Consider the following 16,378-nt stretch of genomic DNA (forward strand, 5'->3'; position numbering starts at 1 on the left):
CCTGTCCCAGAATCACTACGGGAAATGGTCCTGGCGCGCTTTGATCGCTTGCCACCGCTTGAGAAGGTCGTCTTGAAATGTACCTCCATACTGGGCGACAGCTTTCCCAGTGATTTAGTCGCGTCCATTGTCCCCAAGTCTGCAGAGGCGCAAGTTGATTTGGCACTGTACCATCTCCTCAAGGTAGGACTACATGATGCTAACCCTCACGTGTCTTGTATCATATTTTCTAAAATTTCTATCGTGATATTTTTAGGAACGCATCCTAGAATGCGCTACGCTGGCTCATCAGCACCAGAACGCTCACAACCATCATGGTTTTATTGATACCACCCATGCACACGCTCAGCACCATCATCACCATCATCATCACCATATCGCCACAGTTGTATCGGACATGGTACCTTGCGGATGCTATGGAAACGAAGGCACAAAAGTTGTAAATTTGACGAAGTTCTTGATCAACAATAAACTAAAGAAGAACTGCTTGTACCTGAAGTTTTCAAACAATTGCGTGCAGGAGACGACGTACGCGCTGTGGTTGAAGAAACAGCGCGAAGGACTGCATCAAAAGACAGCGATTCACCTCGAGTCTCAAGCTCACAAATGTCGCTCCTGTGGCGGGGGAGCTTTTCTGCCGTACAGCAAAAATACTGAACAGGAATCAAGCGGAGGAAGAAGTGCAATGAGTATGTTGTTTATCAAACAATGTCTCAGTAATATCATAGAAATTATAACCTGGATAACCTGGATTTCACGAGATAGAAATATTCGAAATAATTAAAACGTATTGCTCTCGTTTATGAGCTTGTGTCCAATGTAATCTTCCTACAGTGGACGGAACAGAGAATGCATTAGAGTGCAGAATGCAGAGAAGACTAAAACTAAGCCAGTAGACCGAGCCATAAATTCAATGGTGTTTTCTCTCTCCATCCAGGCACTGGTCGAAGTGCAGTTCACTTCAGTTCTGATGCTGCAAAGCGTCGCTCCAGTCGACTGATCCGCGAGAAAGTTCAAGAACAAGGTGCGTTCATAAGCCGCGTCACTGATCGAGTCACTGTTGCTGACTCCGTTGGCAGCGGACCGAGGGCGCGAACTATACGAGATGACGTTATGATGATGGAGGTTAACCTCAAGGCTGAACATGAGAAGATACAAAGGGATCAGAGGAACATGCAGCAACATTCAGGTATATTTTTGGATAGAAAAACTTCCTAAGGTTGTTGATAAGGTTTATGCCAATGATAAGGTTTCTAAGTATGAATAATTCACATTAATTCACATTATGCTCATTTCTTTCCATACATAATTTGTTTTTATTGCATTCTTATGAAACAACGTAAATTAAAGGGTGATTAACAACATCTACTTTCATTTAACAGTTGCTCCGGTACTGATGACCTCAGGCGAGGTGGATAGCAGAGATTCAGCCGACAGGACGGGTCCTGATCCATTATTACTGTCGTTTGTTGAAAATGCAGCAGGCACGTCGAGTATGAGATTAGAAACAGGTGGGCTACCGCCTTCTGGATAAAAATAACTAGAAGCAATATTTTTACAGCAGTTGAATATCCTTTACAGCAATTGAATTTGTATGTATATTTTCCATAGTTGCCACAGATTCTAAGACGGACATTGATTTACATGACACAAAACAAGCTTTGGCTGGCGTGAATATGGCCCGGTGTGAATGTGCCGATATTCTAGCCTCTGTCTTTCCCCAGCTGGTGATGCATTGGAGTGCAGCCGGGAATAAACTGAAGACATTTCGGTTAGTGTCTTCTTGCATGCAATCTCTCTCGATCAATAATCTCTCTAATTACTCTCTCTCTCCCTCTCTGTGCCAACGTCTATTTACTCCAAGGTATATGACAGAGTCTGGTGCAGCGGCTCTGGCTACTGCCAACAACATGCAAGCCTTGTCTTACTTACATGACGTCCAGGACATGCTGCAGAAGGAAGGTCAGGATTTCGTGGCAAATAGAGAAGAAAAAGCGAGAGTAGAAAGTCTCATAGGACAGGTAGTTATAGCTGCAGCAATGCTGTTGTTCTCTTATGCTTCACGGCACTGATTCATGCTGGAGTGCGTGCAAATTTCCCCTCGTCTTCTTCACCATCACTTGATCAAATATAATACAGTTATTTCTCTCTTGCAAAGGCGTTGCTTGGCATGAATCGCCTGGATGCTGCCATTGTTCATCTTTCAGCAGCGCTCAAAGAACTCGGCGTACGTCAGCCGGTGACGCAACCTCAGATATTGCTGCGTATCTACACGGAGCTATTGCGGCAGGCATTCGGGCGGAGGATACGAGACGATGAACTTCAATGCGGGATGTAAGTGATTGACTATTATGCGACCGCCCGCCTGCCTGCCTGCCTGCCTGCCTGCCTGCCTGCCTGCCTGCCTGCCTGGCATTGCCGTTGATGGAAAATTACTGAAATAAAAACCTTTCCATTCAGTGATTACGAAGGTATCTTGCTGGAACAAGCACGATGTTTCTTTCATCTTTCTCATGTCTATCATAACGAAGGCCGGCATAGAGAATCATTTATGGCTGCTTTGCAAGAGTTGAACGCCGCAGAAAAGATCGGCAGCAATTTTCACGAGGTTTGACGACTGAGATATCGATGTCCTTGAATTATAATAGCTCCCCTCTTTTTCTGGACCCTTCAACATGCCCTCTCTACAACAGTGACTTCTTTAAAGTTATCAAGCGTTTCACCTGATGTTTGTACCTGATGTTTTTTCTAATGCGCCTTTTTTAGCTCCTCACTGCGTATTCATCTGTGATTGAGTGTTCGGGGCTTCTCTCGTGGGCAAAGTACGCTGAGAAGTTGGAAGTAATAGCTGTTAATAGGTAATAAAGATTTTATAATGACTTATTCAAACCACTGATTGAAACTATTGAATGAGCTCGAAAGTTTTAGTTCATTTGCATTCGATTCGGCACGATGCCCACGTGCTGTTCTGATGTCTTTAAATGTTTTAGATGCAAGAAAGAATCGTTCTTTGTATCTCTCGATGATCTCATCACATTCTCAAATTTCTACTCCGTCGTCTGTACATTCCGATTTAGCAGAGGTCGAATGCACGACGCCGCAGCTGCAGGTTTGGTTTCCTAGCTCTTCATTTGTTTATGATCAAGTTCTGCCGGTTGCATTAAATGCATCGTGGAACTCACGTTTCTTCATAGCAAGCACTTCATTTTGTCGTTACTGCAGTCAAAAATACCGCTTTATGCAATTGTAGGTCTTGAATCATTGTCGTTTGCTAACAAGATAAACGATCATATGTTGAAAATCAATTGCATTCCTTCGCTGTCACAGTGCTTGATTCTTATGTCAAGGTGGGGACGAGTTTGCGATACACTTAGCTTTGACAAGTGTATTCATTCCATGACGAATCATAATAATAGAATAAGAACGAGCTGTTTTGGTATCATAATCTAGGATCGACGAATGTCACGACGTCTTAAAAGAGTTGAATTATGCAGCTCGTGAAAAAGACGATCTCCATGGACGCGCGTTGTATTTCTGTAGTTGCTTTGATCTCATCTTGGAGACAGGTCAGCCTAAAACATCATGATTCTCAGCACTGCACTCAGCTTGCTTCCATTCTCTTACACCCAAGCCAACCCCCAACATGAAATCATGTTGATTAGTTTGAAAATAAGGCGCTGTTTTTCGATACAGGTCACGTACTGGAGACCTTGGACGATTGTCTTCAGTTCACTGCTCAAACGTCAGTGGATCCACGCCTCACATGGGACGTGATCGTGAAATACTATCTTAATGCCTCCTTGCTTCTCTGGTGAGTCAATATTCACACATATACGAGAACGAGGCCCGCCCCTGGACGTGGTAATATTTCCTAGTTGATGCTTACCCTTTGTACGGGGCTTTTAGGCATGCGCGATGCGAGGATTGGGAACAAGCTGAGAAAATATTCAATCTTTTGAAAGGTAAATGCAAGGAATATTTCAAGGAAGACGACATGAGTTTATTATTGAACCCCGCGCGTTTGTGTCAAAAAATGAACTTACTCTCTCTTTCTCTCCCTCTCCCGGCTCACAGCTACACAACCTGCGGAGTTTGAGGTGGTAATAGCAGCCAGAGGATTCGTCAAAGTTGCGGAATATCATTTGTTGTGGTTTAGAAAGAATTACGAAGACAAGACACTGAGAGGAATATGCAAAAAGGTAGTTCTTTCATCATCCAACTCTTGTTCAACTTTTTCTGAAAACGTCACATGTTCGCTGCAAGCTTGACGGAATTCTACCTTTGTTCAGGTGTTAAAACAACTCTCTCTAATGTGCAGCCGTTTCCTTGTGTTGAAACCACGCTACTATCATCTAAAAGCTTACTTTAGCTTGCTGTGTGGAAAACACAGTAAATCAAGACGGCGTTTCCTTCCACGATGCATTGAGCTCAGTACACAGATGGGAATGACAATGGAAGCAGAATGGGCAATATTGAGCAAACATGAATGGTTCGACAAGAAGGCAAACTCTGCCGTAGTTTCGCCGTACAATGGACATGCAAAGTTTCCTTTGCCCAAGTTATTATTGAATGCTTAGTCATTCACAGTTGATTCGCAGCTCACTGTACGCCTATGAGCTAATATACGTTGATTATTAAATAATTTCTTAGGATGGTTTAATATTGAATTATATGATACAGTTTCGTTATTGAAGATGGTTGTATTTTTGGTCGAATTAGCCGGAAAATGACGAATACGACCATGGTCGAATTGGCCGGAAAATGACGAATATGTTATCCTTTTTGTTTACGTTGGTTCGAGATTTTACTTGCTATCTTTGGTTATTTAATATTAGCACTCTAAACGCACTGCTTTCTGTAAGATTGAAATCGGTATTGATGGAATTTTTGTCCGTGGGAGAGCCAGGCTCATGTATTTACAAGTGCGTCGATTGTTTTGAGAGTAAGACCCAGTACAGCATGGTACGTCGCTTGCGCAAGATTTCCTCAGTCTCAGAGAGAAATGGACAAAAACATCAGGGTTTTCTACAAAGTTTAATTCCTCAATAAATTTATTATAGTACACAGAAAAATTTCTATTAATTTTGTTATCATCTTAAATTAACAATTTATTATTTTAGTGGCACTTTATTTAGTCATTATCACGTCTAAACAGTGCCTACAGACTGGGCTATCTGCGTCAGTTTTTCTAACGTCTGCTGTAGTATTGCCGTATCACCATCATTGTCGACAACGATATCAAAGTGTTCCTGATCCAGGCCACATTCAGACTCAGCGTCATCAATACCAGTCATGAAATTCCAACCTCTTGTCGTCCGTGTCTTTTCACTCGCCACAACTCTGACGTGAATAGTGTTAAACCTAGCGCTGAAGTAATCAAGATCTGTCTTGCGACGTGCATCGGAGATAATCCAAACACGCTTCGTGGCTTCTTTTGTGGCTAGGTTGCAAAAGAAGTTCGGATCAGCTTTTCTCTTTCCCTCACCCCATGAAATCATATCACCTCGATACCTCTCCTTGTAAGATGATGAGTCTAAAAGCTTGTCAAAGTCTAAGTTGTGTTCAATTGCATACTGTTTCTTTAGAGGAGCAGAGAGCCTTAACACTTCACAATCAATATCTCCCAGCATTTCTGCCAATTTTGTAACTACATAATCTTTACCTGACTTTCTTTTACCGCTAAATATCAAAACAACTGCAGGGCAGTCCGCCATGTTTATGAAAGAAGTGCTTAGTCAGCAAATACTGAAACTGCTTTTTACCATACATCAAAATGATACTTTGTTCAGGTCCGGCTCAAACGCCAACGTAAATTACCTATAAATTGATTACAGTTACTTATGTTACAAAGTCTACAAAAAAGGTGGCGAACGAAAGGAAAAAACGTTTTAGAAATCCTTCAGGAGAAAATTATATGGAAATTATTATATAAAAATGAAAATTCAATCAGTGGTTCACGAGAGTTCACGAGAAAAAAAACGTTTCCAGCTGGTGGAAGCACATAGTCCTCTGAATGATGTTTTTTTACTTAACTGCGACAAAGTACAAGCACAAGACTTTCCTTTCATAATCGTCTTCCAATTTGTTTTGGAAATGGCAAATACAACCGATCTATCGCAATTCCTAATACCAAATGAAGTACCGTTTAATTTCTTGGAATGTAAGAAAGCTTTTGATGCCCTGACTCTCAAAGAAAAGCTATATGCACATCACATTTGTCAGGCATCCTGGCAAGGGGCTTTAGTTTGTCTCTTGCAAACATCCCCAGAATCTCCGGGCATTTTCCTTCTTTTTCAAAAAATCTTCTCGGCCGAAAGTGTGGAAAGCTTCTGTGCTTCTGCTCAACAGGATGAAGCCAGTTTGACAGACACTGAAATAAAGGTATGTTTGTAATGTTACTATTCTAAGTCATGTGATCCTGTATAGTGAGTGATTGAGTGTCATAAGACATGTATGAATATGCCTTCGAAAGGTTCCCATACCTTTGTCATTGAAATTTTACATATAGACTAATGTATATAATAGTATACATTCTATTAAATTTTCTATTATTTCTTCTAAATTTCAGAATTTGATTGTTTTTGTGGCCAGTTTTTATGGTAACATGGGAAACTATAAGTCATTTGGAGATACTAAGTTTATTCCAGGACTGTCAAAGGTACCTCATGCTGAAGCATTAATGATTCAATTATTTTAATTTGATGCTAAATTTATCTAAAATGTTGCAATTTATTCATGTGTGTACGCATGACGTGCCTATTTCTATGACGCGTACTACCTGAGGTGCAATTTTTAACTACTGGATGAATTTCAACTGTTGAGCATACAAAACGACTGAAAACGTCCACGTTTTAATCAATATGATTGATTACAGGAAAAATTCAAGTCTGCCATAACACGTTGTGTGGCCTACAAAAACGATAAAGAAATGATTGAAAATCTCTGCACAGCAGTCCTTGATGATCTTTATAATTTGAATGACAGAAGAAAACAGCTTGGGCTGGAAGAACAGGTCAGAGAGTCATAAGTGTGGATTAATTTCAGAAACGACGCAATAATCACGATATTCGTTTTGATTCAGGGTTTATCAACATATTACTCAAGCAACTGCACACGTGATGATGTTGCACTGATTCAAGAGTTCATGAAAGAAAAGGTATTTGCAACAGAAACCAACTCTTTCGTTGCTTCTCGTATAGTGTAGGGCTAGTAGAATGAAAAAGTAGCCGGGGATTATATCGTATAACAGTCCTTTTATTCTTTTCTCGTACTAGGAAATAAGTCCATACAATACCAGGTTATTTAAAGTGGAGAAAGATGGAAACGTGGAATATCAACTTCGTTTAGCTTCTGTTGCAACCACAGGTAGCTAAACAGATGTTTCAGATTTCGCCCTGCACTGACTGTCTTCACTTAGTATAACCGTTGCTTATTCCTAATTTAGCAACAATCGATTTAACACGGTTTCTCTTTGACTAGTTGAACCTCTGCCTGGACCAGATGGTCAAGACGACGTAGTTACCGCTTACCTTGGTAACCATGTTTTTAAGAAAAATACCATCAAAGTTCAACGCGGTGATTACTCTGGCATTCTTAAAGGAATGGTACATCACCTTACAGAAGCTGAGGTAAACTGGAAACATCAATTTATTTGTAATAGGAAATATATAATCGTACAAAATCGCACCCTTTTTCGTATTTTAGAAATATTCGGCAAACGAAAACCAATCCGCAATGCTGAAGGAATACATTCATTGCTTTAACACGGGTTCCATCGAAGCACATAAAAATGGATCAAGACACTGGATCAGAGATAAAGGTCCTGTGATTGAAAGGTATTTGAGTAATAATTACGCTTTCTTCATGAGCGTTTTCATGAGTTCCCTTTATAGCACGATATTCACGTTGAAGTCGAAACGTCAAATGAACGTTCTCGAAATGTTTGTTGTGTTTCCTGCACTGATTGTATCCATCATATTCTCAGTTATATAGGGTTCATAGAAAGCTACCGAGATCCTTTTGGTGTGCGCGGAGAGTTTGAGGGTAAGATAGGTTTTCACTCGAGCCACCAGCGGGAGTCTAGCTCGTGGATGAACGAACATGTCGGTGGATCACATTCATCAATATTTTCTTTTGATATTTCAAAGGTTTTGTGGCGATGGTGAATAAAGAAATGAGCAAAAAATTTGCAGATTTGGTCGACGCTGCCACAGATCTTCTTCCTTTGTTACCATGGCCACAAGAATACGAAAAAGATAAATTTCTGAGACCAGATTTTACTTCGTTAGATATCTTGGGATTTGGTTCAAGTGGTGTACCGGCAGGAATCAATATTCCAAATTGTTAGTTAGACTTACTCATTTCTCTCCCATTAGTCTCCTAACTGCTTTAAATGGCTTTCAGTTCTTTCTGATATGTTTGAATGTCAGACAAGCATTAGTCAATAATTACCTTTCTCCTTTAAAACCGCCCAACTATTTTCACCCACTCCTATTTTCATCCCGGGCTCCTATTGTTCTTTCTTATCTAGATGATGACATCAGACAAAAGGAAGGGTTCAAGAATGTGTCTCTTGGTAACGTTCTAGCATCGCACAGCAGTAATGAGAAAGTCACGTTCGTGCAGGAAGAATATCAGGTAAGATTGAACGTGTTACGATGACGTATACACCTTGTTTGGGTGCCGCTAATGTAATCAGAATAAAAGGATTTATATCTTGAGCGTTGTCTTTGTTGCAGGAACTATTCAGCAAGTTAAAAGCACCGTCATTTGAAGTTCAAGTCGGTTTACACGAGTTACTGGGTCATGGTAGTGGAAAACTTTTCCAATTGGTTAGTTCATAAGACACTAAAGACAGCTTGTTTAAGAGGAACGATTGCTTTAACACATGGCGTAAAATTGTGCCGTCATTTATCTTATTATAATTATCATTGTCTGAATTTCGCACTGAACAGAATGAAGATGGGACGTTTAATTTTAACGAAAATACAGCCATTCCTGACACTGATTCAACTGTTAAAAGCTGGTATAAACCCGGGGAGACATGGGATATAATATTCCAAGAAATTGCATCGACCTACGAGGAATGCAGAGCGGAATGTGTTGGCTTGTATCTTTGTTTAAATAACAAAGTACTGAGGTAATAAGCACGGCTTTTTGTTCGATGAATTTCTTTATTATCCTAGAAGAATTCTTTTTATTTAGCCTCTCAATAACTTACGAAAGTACGTTGTTACTTAATTTGCAGTATCTTTGGTCACGAAGGTGAAGATGGAGCGAACATCAGTTATATCAACTGGTTAAACATGGTTCGAGCCGGCTTGATCGCTCTGGAGTTTTACACACCAGAAAACAAAAAATGGCGGCAGGTGAAGTAGTTGAGACTTAATCGAAGCCTTTTTTAAAACCCTTCTGTTTTCATGTCTGTGAGACTATGCAAGACACTGCTTGCTTTGGTGTTTCAGGCCCACATGCAGGCAAGATATGTTATACTTCAAGTGTTGTTGGAAGCTGGAGAAGATCTTGTGACGATAAAGAAGACTTTCGGCGAAGATGGCAAAGAAAACCTTTTCGTTCAACTTGATCAAGAAAAAATACAATCTGTTGGGAGAGAGGCCATTGGAAAGTTCCTCAAGAAACTGCAGGTTCGTTTTACCATTCAATGCACAACTATTTGGACACAGCAAGCATTTATAAACTGAGATCGATAAGGAACTATGGATATTTTTTTTTCAATTTTAGATATACAAATCAACAGCTGACTTTGAACAGGGAAAGAGGATGTACGATTCTTATTCCAGCGTAGGGGAGGAATTCCTGGAATTACGTAAAATTGTTCTGGCCAGAAAACAACCTCGACGAATGCTGGTTCAAGCGAACACCAAGATACAAGGTATGGAATGTGGTACTTTTAAACTGGTAGACCACTTTTTACCATAGTAATTCATCATTTCTGTCAACCATTTATATCAGGTGATGACGTCATATTATGTGAATACCCCGCAAGTGCTGCTGGGATGATTACGTCATTCACAGCAAGATATCCTTCCCATGATCCTGTCTTAGAGAAACTGTGGCAGGAAGAGGCGATCTATCATGCGTACAAATAATTCATGTTTTTCAGTGTAGTATAGGTAAAAAGTGTCTCGTTGAATAAATGAAACTTCGTCTGGTAGTAAACATTTATTATTTTACGTTAAAATGTTGTTATTTCAAAGCTAGTCTTGCCACTGTAGATCGACGTCTTTTTGAATCTTCTTTTTAAAAAAATACTCTCAGCGCAGCATGTTTGTTCTCAACTGTTTTTTTATACAATGACTTATTTTTCTATGGTTTTGATGAATGCATTGCGTTGAGAATCATTTAAAAACTGCTCGCCTTCAAAGGAACAGTTGAGAAGATGAATTGTTATGTTGACCTATTTACAATATCTATCCGCCTTCATTTTTTCACGTCTGTCAAGCAGTTTTTCGCGAATATTCCCCTGTTTTTTGGCTTTCTTAAGATCGCGAACATCCTCGCTACTGATTCGCAGTTTTCTGTCTTCGAAACTTTGGAACTTCTTCACATAGGATACCTCACAGCTCTTCATATCTTGAAGATCTTCTGGTAAATCACTCTTTACATGTGTACTGAAAGATAATTGATACGAAATTTGAGCAAACTTTTCATTTGCCATCCAGGATCCTGTTGTCTATGATCAGGTCTGAGGTAAAAATGAAATAATTTCTGGGGGGTTTTCATCTTCTGGTAGTAGACTATTTTGGGGGCTTGATACAAATGTTTTCTCTTATTTACTTACAATCGTTCAGCATCTGTTCTGAGGTAAAACTGAGCATTCTCAGATGCATTTTTCTGTGTAGCCTTGAGTTCTCCCTTGTCTGTGACTGCGATGAAACATCCATTATATGTCTGTAGTGCAGCTTTGTCCTCCTCAAAGACAAGTTCTATCATTTCTTGTGAACCAATCGCCTCAGCAGTACCACTCACATCACCCATCATATTCACCGACATATATCTCCCTGTTAAATGAAAACAAATATGGAAAGGCAGTGAAAATATTGTCTCAATTTGACAATGTTAGTAATGAGCAATTGAGGCAACCTCGTATGGCGTACCTCACATATAAAAACCCTGGGAACAAGATTGCAATTGAGGTAATAAACCAGCTGAACCAGTGTGAGCTGGATTTGTTCATTAACAACCGTTTTAGGCAAGTGGGGGTAATTGAGCCCAAGGCCTCAGTGGTGGCTGAACCTCCCAACATAACATGACATACCATAGCCAGATTTCAAAGCAATTTTATTTAGCGACGTTTTAACAGACGTGAATATTTCTACGGGAGCTGGAGAATTCACTGAGTCCTTCAACTCTCCCATTATATAACCACCAGTGTCTGTTGCTTCGATATATTTCTGACTAACACAACTTTGAAGAGCTACGTTTGACCCGAGAGAATGATAGCTCGTTAGCTTCCACCAACCGCCATGTCTCAACGCATCCATATCTTCAGGTTTGTCGCTGTCATTTTCTCTTTTACGTTTACGATTTTTGTGTTTTTTCGAGGACTTCTCGCCTTTTAATTTCAATTTACCACTCTTTACTTGTTGGTAGGCAGACATCTTGGATTTGACCTCAAAATTGACAGGCAGTCGGGTTAGGTTTTAATTGTCAACTGGTTTAGAAATTAGAAAGAATTTTCCTAAAATTGAAGAAGACTTGATTTTAATACTTCATTACAATATATTTTGTTTTACAAATCAATTGAAATGTATTTGTTTTTAATCAGTTTTCTTTTACTGAATTTTAAAACCGAACTAATTCGGCAGGCAGGCCTAGCTCTCGGGCAACAATTTTACATCGTTCAAAAGTTTGAGCACCCCATGTTAGTCATTGCAGTAAAACAAGATGGGTTTTTTGCAAATTTTTCGTCAAATTACGGTTGAACCGGTGCTTTTTGCCTTTATGCTCTGTACTTTCCTTAAAATGCCTGTAAGCCAGCAGCTTATATTTCGAAAAACGTGCATTTCACTGTACAACGAATCGTTTTGCGAACACAACTTCACGAGCAGGTCATGTGGAGAGAGTTTGAGTGACGAAGAAATTGCCGTTCAAAAGTCAAGTTCCCAATGGATATTTTATAACACGCTTGCTTACGAACTTCCGTCTATCGTGACCTCACTTCTTCTGGGTTCCTGGTCTGATAAATTTGGTAGAAAGTTTGCAATATTGCTCCCACTTGTTGGCCTTGGACTTGAAGCCATATCGGGCCTGGTCAATGCTCATTTTTTTAGTGCATCACCAGTATATTTACTCTTTGGTAATATACTCTCTGGCATGTTTGGTGGTTTTAGTACAATCCTCATGGCATTATTTTCATATATTGCGGATATTACAAAAGATAAAAGAGAGAGAACATTAAGAATTGGTCTTCTGGAATCGATGACATTTTTTGGTGGGGCTACTGGTGAACTAATTAGTGGTGTACTTATTGAAAAACTTGGTTTCATAGCACCATATATTGTAATTTTATCATTAGTTGTAATAACAACAATTTATGTTGTTTTGGTGCTAAAAGAGTCATACTTTCCTAACCAACAATCCAGGTTCTTCTCAACCGAATCATTCCTTGGTAGTTTAAAAGTATGGGTCAAGAATCGTCCAGGAAAAAGAAGATTGCAGCTTATATTGCTACTGCTGATTGGGTTTTTTGCACCATTTATAGGTAAGTAAACTCAAACATAAATGCAGCATCACATCATATCTTGCGAGTTTCCTCTTTATTACTGAAACAGTGCCTAATGCTAATATTTTTTTCAGTTTTAACTGGTACCAATGACGTTATCATTCTATTTCTTCTTCGCCGTCCATTCTGTTTCTCCTCCCCCATGATTGGCTACTTCCTTGCAGTTTCATTGGGTGTTAGATGTTTTGGTGTTTTATTTGGAATGCCAATTCTGATTCGTATGTTCAAACTCTCAGACACAACCATTGTGTGTGCTGGAATCATCACCAATATTGCCAGTACTGTGTTTATAGCATTCACAACTAAAACATGGCAAGCCTTCCTTGGTAAGTAAATGCATTTCAGTAGATGTATACCCAAGCCCAGGAGATATGGTAGCTACATCAACATGCTGAGCTCTGTGATGTGTTCAATTAATATTTTTAGCAATTTCTTCTGGTATCTTCAATGGGGTCATCATTCCTACCGTACGGGCAATGATGTCTAAGTTGGTTGACAGCGATGAACAAGGTTAGATAACTCATCATTAGCTTTAAATATGTTATGTTACACCATGCAACATCTGATTCTAACCCATCATTGGTTCTAAGTCACATATTGAACAGGCTGTTCTTTATTTCAGGAAGTCTTTTTGCGGTCATAGCCAGTGCCTCCGCAATCTCAACACTGATTGCCTCGCTCATATTCAACAATATTTATAAACTGACTGTTTCCACATTACCTGGACTATGTTTCCTACTTATGGCTGGATTGTTAATATTCCCTCTATTCCTGATGATGTAAGTCCATTTCATTCATTTACACAGCCATAAATCACTTCATAATTTACTTTATTTACTTTGTAAGGTATTGATCAGCTCAAGACTAATTTCTTTTTTATTTCAATTGAAGATACCTCCGTATATCTGACAAGTCACCAAGCTTAGTGTTAGAAGTGAACAATGACGATGCTTTGATTGATTCAGAGGAAAGTACTACTTGATAAAGATAAGTCACTGCCAAAGCAGTCCAATGCCTGAAGGCTTAACCTAGCCAGAAGTCTAGAATAGTGCCAAACAATGTGGGGGTAATTATAACAAATGGGTGGATTTGGTTTTAGTTGATTATGTACAGTAAATTATACAGAGAAAATTAGATAGAGATTAGGAGCAATCACAGAATATCTGGCCAGTCCAACTTCAGCAGTGCTGCACTCACTGATCAACACACAACATAAGCCTAAAACCTGGTATTCTATGGTTGAACTCTAGACTCTTTATAATAGAGATACATGTGTCAAAATTTAAAATTCCTATACAATAGATTATCCACGCAATTATCTGTGTGGCGCACGCGAGGTGGCGTCAGAATGGTTGTCATAGTAACGCAATTAGGTGCGCAATAAAATGAAAAAATGATGGAAGTGATCTTGGAAATCCTGCCAAAGCGCGTCTTCTTTCAAATCCGTTCTGACAATCCAACCAATGGAATTCATATGAACGAGAGAGATGGTTTTATTTATCATTTTCACAGCATGGATAACTTGTATAAGTCATTAAAAATACGGAAATACTTTGGACCAGTGTCTTTATCCATCATCCACCGACATTGCGCGTTGATAGACGCCAGTCTTAGACACACTCCTGGAAGACATTTGTTTTATAGCAACAATCTTGAGTCTCTTGGTTACCAGCAAAAACGAACGAACGCGATTTTCTTGATGGGATGTTACCTTGTACTGAAGCAAAATTTCACTCCGGAACAAACGAAGGACGCGTTACATGAAGTAACAAGCAGCGTGGCGCCTTTTACAGATATGGAGGGATCAACTGCACATGCGCTAACCCTCCTGGATTGTTGGCAAGCTCTGTATCATGGTATGATTGTTAATCAGTGGTTTCAAAAACAAGACTCCATCGACGTCTATCAGGAAATGTGTAATGATATCGATGACGTCATGAACTGGGTCGTACCTGGAAAGTTACTGGCTCTTGAAGATCCCAAGGAACCACGGTATATGGGACGGGGTCCAAGGGTCAGGTACTCCATTGTCGAGGTGTTTAAACGACATAAAGTTGGGACAGTCGTTCGTTTGAACGGAAGAGACTACGAATATCGCACAAGTTATGGACAACCTTACGATTCTGAAGAGTTTGTTTGTCGCGCCATTAAACATTACGATATCTTCTTCAAAGATGGGGGAATACCAACAGAATCACAGCTCAACACCTTCCTTAAGATTGTGAAGAAAGCCCAGAATCCTGTGGCAGTTCATTGTCATGCCGGCCGAGGAAGGACTGGCACCATGTTGGCGTGCTCGCTCGTCAGATTCTGGGGATTCGAAGCAGTTCATGCGATTGCCTGGGTGCGAATGTGTCGTGCAGCTTGCATCGTTGGCATACAGCAAGGCTTTGTTAAAATGGTCGAAAACAGCTTGCGTGAAAAAGCGTGTATTTCCACCCCGGGACATAGTGGAAACCCAATCCTTGGCGGGCATTTCCCCACCAAAAGTATACGCCAGATTCACCTCGTTCCTCCAGCGTGCGCGCGAAAACGGCCCCCGAGACCAAACCCCACCCCAGCTAAGATCCCTCACGGAAACCAAGGCAAAATTGAAGTGCCTGAAGACTCCGGCGAGAGCAGCAAAGTTGAGAAGATTACATTTCTACCCGTGAGTGGGACCTGGGACGGACATCAGCGCAGGAAACTGAGAACAAGTGTTCATCCGGTAAAGACGAAGACGACGAGAGTTTTCCGCGAGGCAACGTTGAGAAACAACTCACGTAAATCGGAGCAGAAACCGGACGGGATTCGGGCAAGGAAACAATCAAAGACCTCCGGCGCCGATCAGGAGAGCGTGAAATCAAGCAAACTGAGCAAAGTCTCGTTGAATACGAACACGCAGTTGAGGCTGAGCGGCGTTTTCGATTTGAACCTCCTCAGAAATATGCGCGTATTTCAAGAGCATGAGCCGAGAAACAAGTACCTGCGCGCAAATATCTCCGATAAGATTTCCTGCTACATCGCAAAGCCTGGGGACGGTTTTCTACACAGGAAAAGATACACCGTGGACGCCGCTAAGGTCGCTAGGCTCAAAGCAATGCTTCAGTTTCAGGGTAAGACGACGAAAAGCGAAAAATACGAGCTGAAGAAAAATATTTCCAAAGCGCAAGACGACCTCGCGAAAGTTCATTCGTCCAGATCGCAGGTGCAAGGAAGCAAATCCACTCCTTTTGTTAAAGCACCAATTAAATATTCTGGATATCAACCGACTTTTGAACACCTTACCAAGTTGCTTACCTTTGATAAAGACAGTAAATCCCCCGTTTCAAGTTGCGGAAAAGAGTACAAGATACCTCTTGTTTCTACCGAGGGTAGCAAGAAAAGTCAACACCCCCAAATTGATAAAAATCTTTCGCGCAATAAGGTCGAGCGTCGTCTCGCCTGGGACGAGCCGGAGAAGAGCCAGCAGTGTATAAAGGCAAGTGGTAGTAAAGTGCTTGGTGTTAATCGTAATGATGGTCCCCTTCTAAACGACTTTCTCGAGAAGCATCGACAGACATTGCTGGCATCAAAGACGGCAAATTGCGCCGGGGGAAATAGAGACAATGTGAAAATAAGAAATCTTCATAAATAATCACACAATATGTATAT

At 40.4% G+C, this 16,378-nt stretch overlaps 6 protein-coding genes across 6 annotated transcripts; 4 read left to right on the forward strand and 2 right to left on the reverse strand.

Moving 5' to 3' along the window:
* The first annotated feature begins 397 nt into the window (after window positions 1-397).
* LOC114532340 (adenylate cyclase type 10-like) lies at window positions 398-4,577 on the forward strand. Its single transcript, XM_028553824.1, has 15 exons — window positions 398-689; window positions 938-1,024; window positions 1,383-1,511; window positions 1,612-1,771; window positions 1,865-2,021; window positions 2,159-2,334; window positions 2,461-2,608; window positions 2,767-2,858; window positions 2,991-3,109; window positions 3,251-3,347; window positions 3,451-3,566; window positions 3,694-3,811; window positions 3,907-3,962; window positions 4,075-4,199; window positions 4,290-4,577. Exons 1-15 carry the CDS (start codon window positions 398-400, stop codon window positions 4,575-4,577), a joined length of 2,160 nt encoding a protein of 719 aa, XP_028409625.1.
* A 494-nt stretch (window positions 4,578-5,071) lies between these two features.
* Window positions 5,072-5,719, reverse strand: LOC114532503 (phosphomevalonate kinase-like). The gene has a single exon (XM_028554018.1). The coding sequence runs from the start codon at window positions 5,712-5,714 to the stop codon at window positions 5,148-5,150; it is 567 nt and encodes a 188-aa protein (XP_028409819.1). The 5' UTR covers window positions 5,715-5,719; the 3' UTR covers window positions 5,072-5,147.
* Window positions 5,720-6,044: 325 nt separating this feature from the next.
* On the forward strand, window positions 6,045-10,239 carry LOC114532511 (dipeptidyl peptidase 3-like). The gene is made up of 16 exons (XM_028554028.1): window positions 6,045-6,381; window positions 6,569-6,658; window positions 6,875-7,012; window positions 7,082-7,156; window positions 7,275-7,365; window positions 7,480-7,628; window positions 7,705-7,835; window positions 7,985-8,043; window positions 8,148-8,342; window positions 8,531-8,637; window positions 8,739-8,831; window positions 8,955-9,139; window positions 9,248-9,368; window positions 9,465-9,644; window positions 9,742-9,892; window positions 9,973-10,239. Exons 1-16 carry the CDS (start codon window positions 6,094-6,096, stop codon window positions 10,107-10,109), a joined length of 2,190 nt encoding a protein of 729 aa, XP_028409829.1. The 5' UTR covers window positions 6,045-6,093; the 3' UTR covers window positions 10,110-10,239.
* On the reverse strand, window positions 10,123-11,687 carry LOC114532512 (protein FRG1-like). Its single transcript, XM_028554029.1, has 3 exons — window positions 11,279-11,687; window positions 10,802-11,021; window positions 10,123-10,631 (listed from the first exon to the last, which is right to left on the reverse strand). The coding sequence occupies exons 1-3, from the start codon at window positions 11,619-11,621 to the stop codon at window positions 10,418-10,420; spliced, it is 777 nt and encodes a 258-aa protein (XP_028409830.1). The 5' UTR covers window positions 11,622-11,687; the 3' UTR covers window positions 10,123-10,417.
* A 188-nt stretch (window positions 11,688-11,875) lies between these two features.
* Window positions 11,876-13,744, forward strand: LOC114532319 (proton-coupled folate transporter-like). Its single transcript, XM_028553797.1, has 5 exons — window positions 11,876-12,724; window positions 12,820-13,071; window positions 13,172-13,255; window positions 13,368-13,524; window positions 13,637-13,744. The coding sequence occupies exons 1-5, from the start codon at window positions 11,908-11,910 to the stop codon at window positions 13,725-13,727; spliced, it is 1,401 nt and encodes a 466-aa protein (XP_028409598.1). The 5' UTR covers window positions 11,876-11,907; the 3' UTR covers window positions 13,728-13,744.
* Window positions 13,745-13,844: 100 nt separating this feature from the next.
* LOC114532317 (dual specificity protein phosphatase CDC14A-like) lies at window positions 13,845-16,377 on the forward strand. Its single transcript, XM_028553794.1, has one exon. The coding sequence runs from the start codon at window positions 14,139-14,141 to the stop codon at window positions 16,359-16,361; it is 2,223 nt and encodes a 740-aa protein (XP_028409595.1). The 5' UTR covers window positions 13,845-14,138; the 3' UTR covers window positions 16,362-16,377.
* The last annotated feature ends 1 nt before the right edge of the window (window position 16,378 follows it).

This window comes from Dendronephthya gigantea, unplaced genomic scaffold, assembly GCF_004324835.1.
Source record: "Dendronephthya gigantea isolate DGI-Jeju-01 unplaced genomic scaffold, DenGig_1.0 000079F, whole genome shotgun sequence".
In the NCBI taxonomy this organism is placed as follows: Eukaryota; Metazoa; Cnidaria; class Anthozoa; order Malacalcyonacea; family Nephtheidae; genus Dendronephthya; species Dendronephthya gigantea.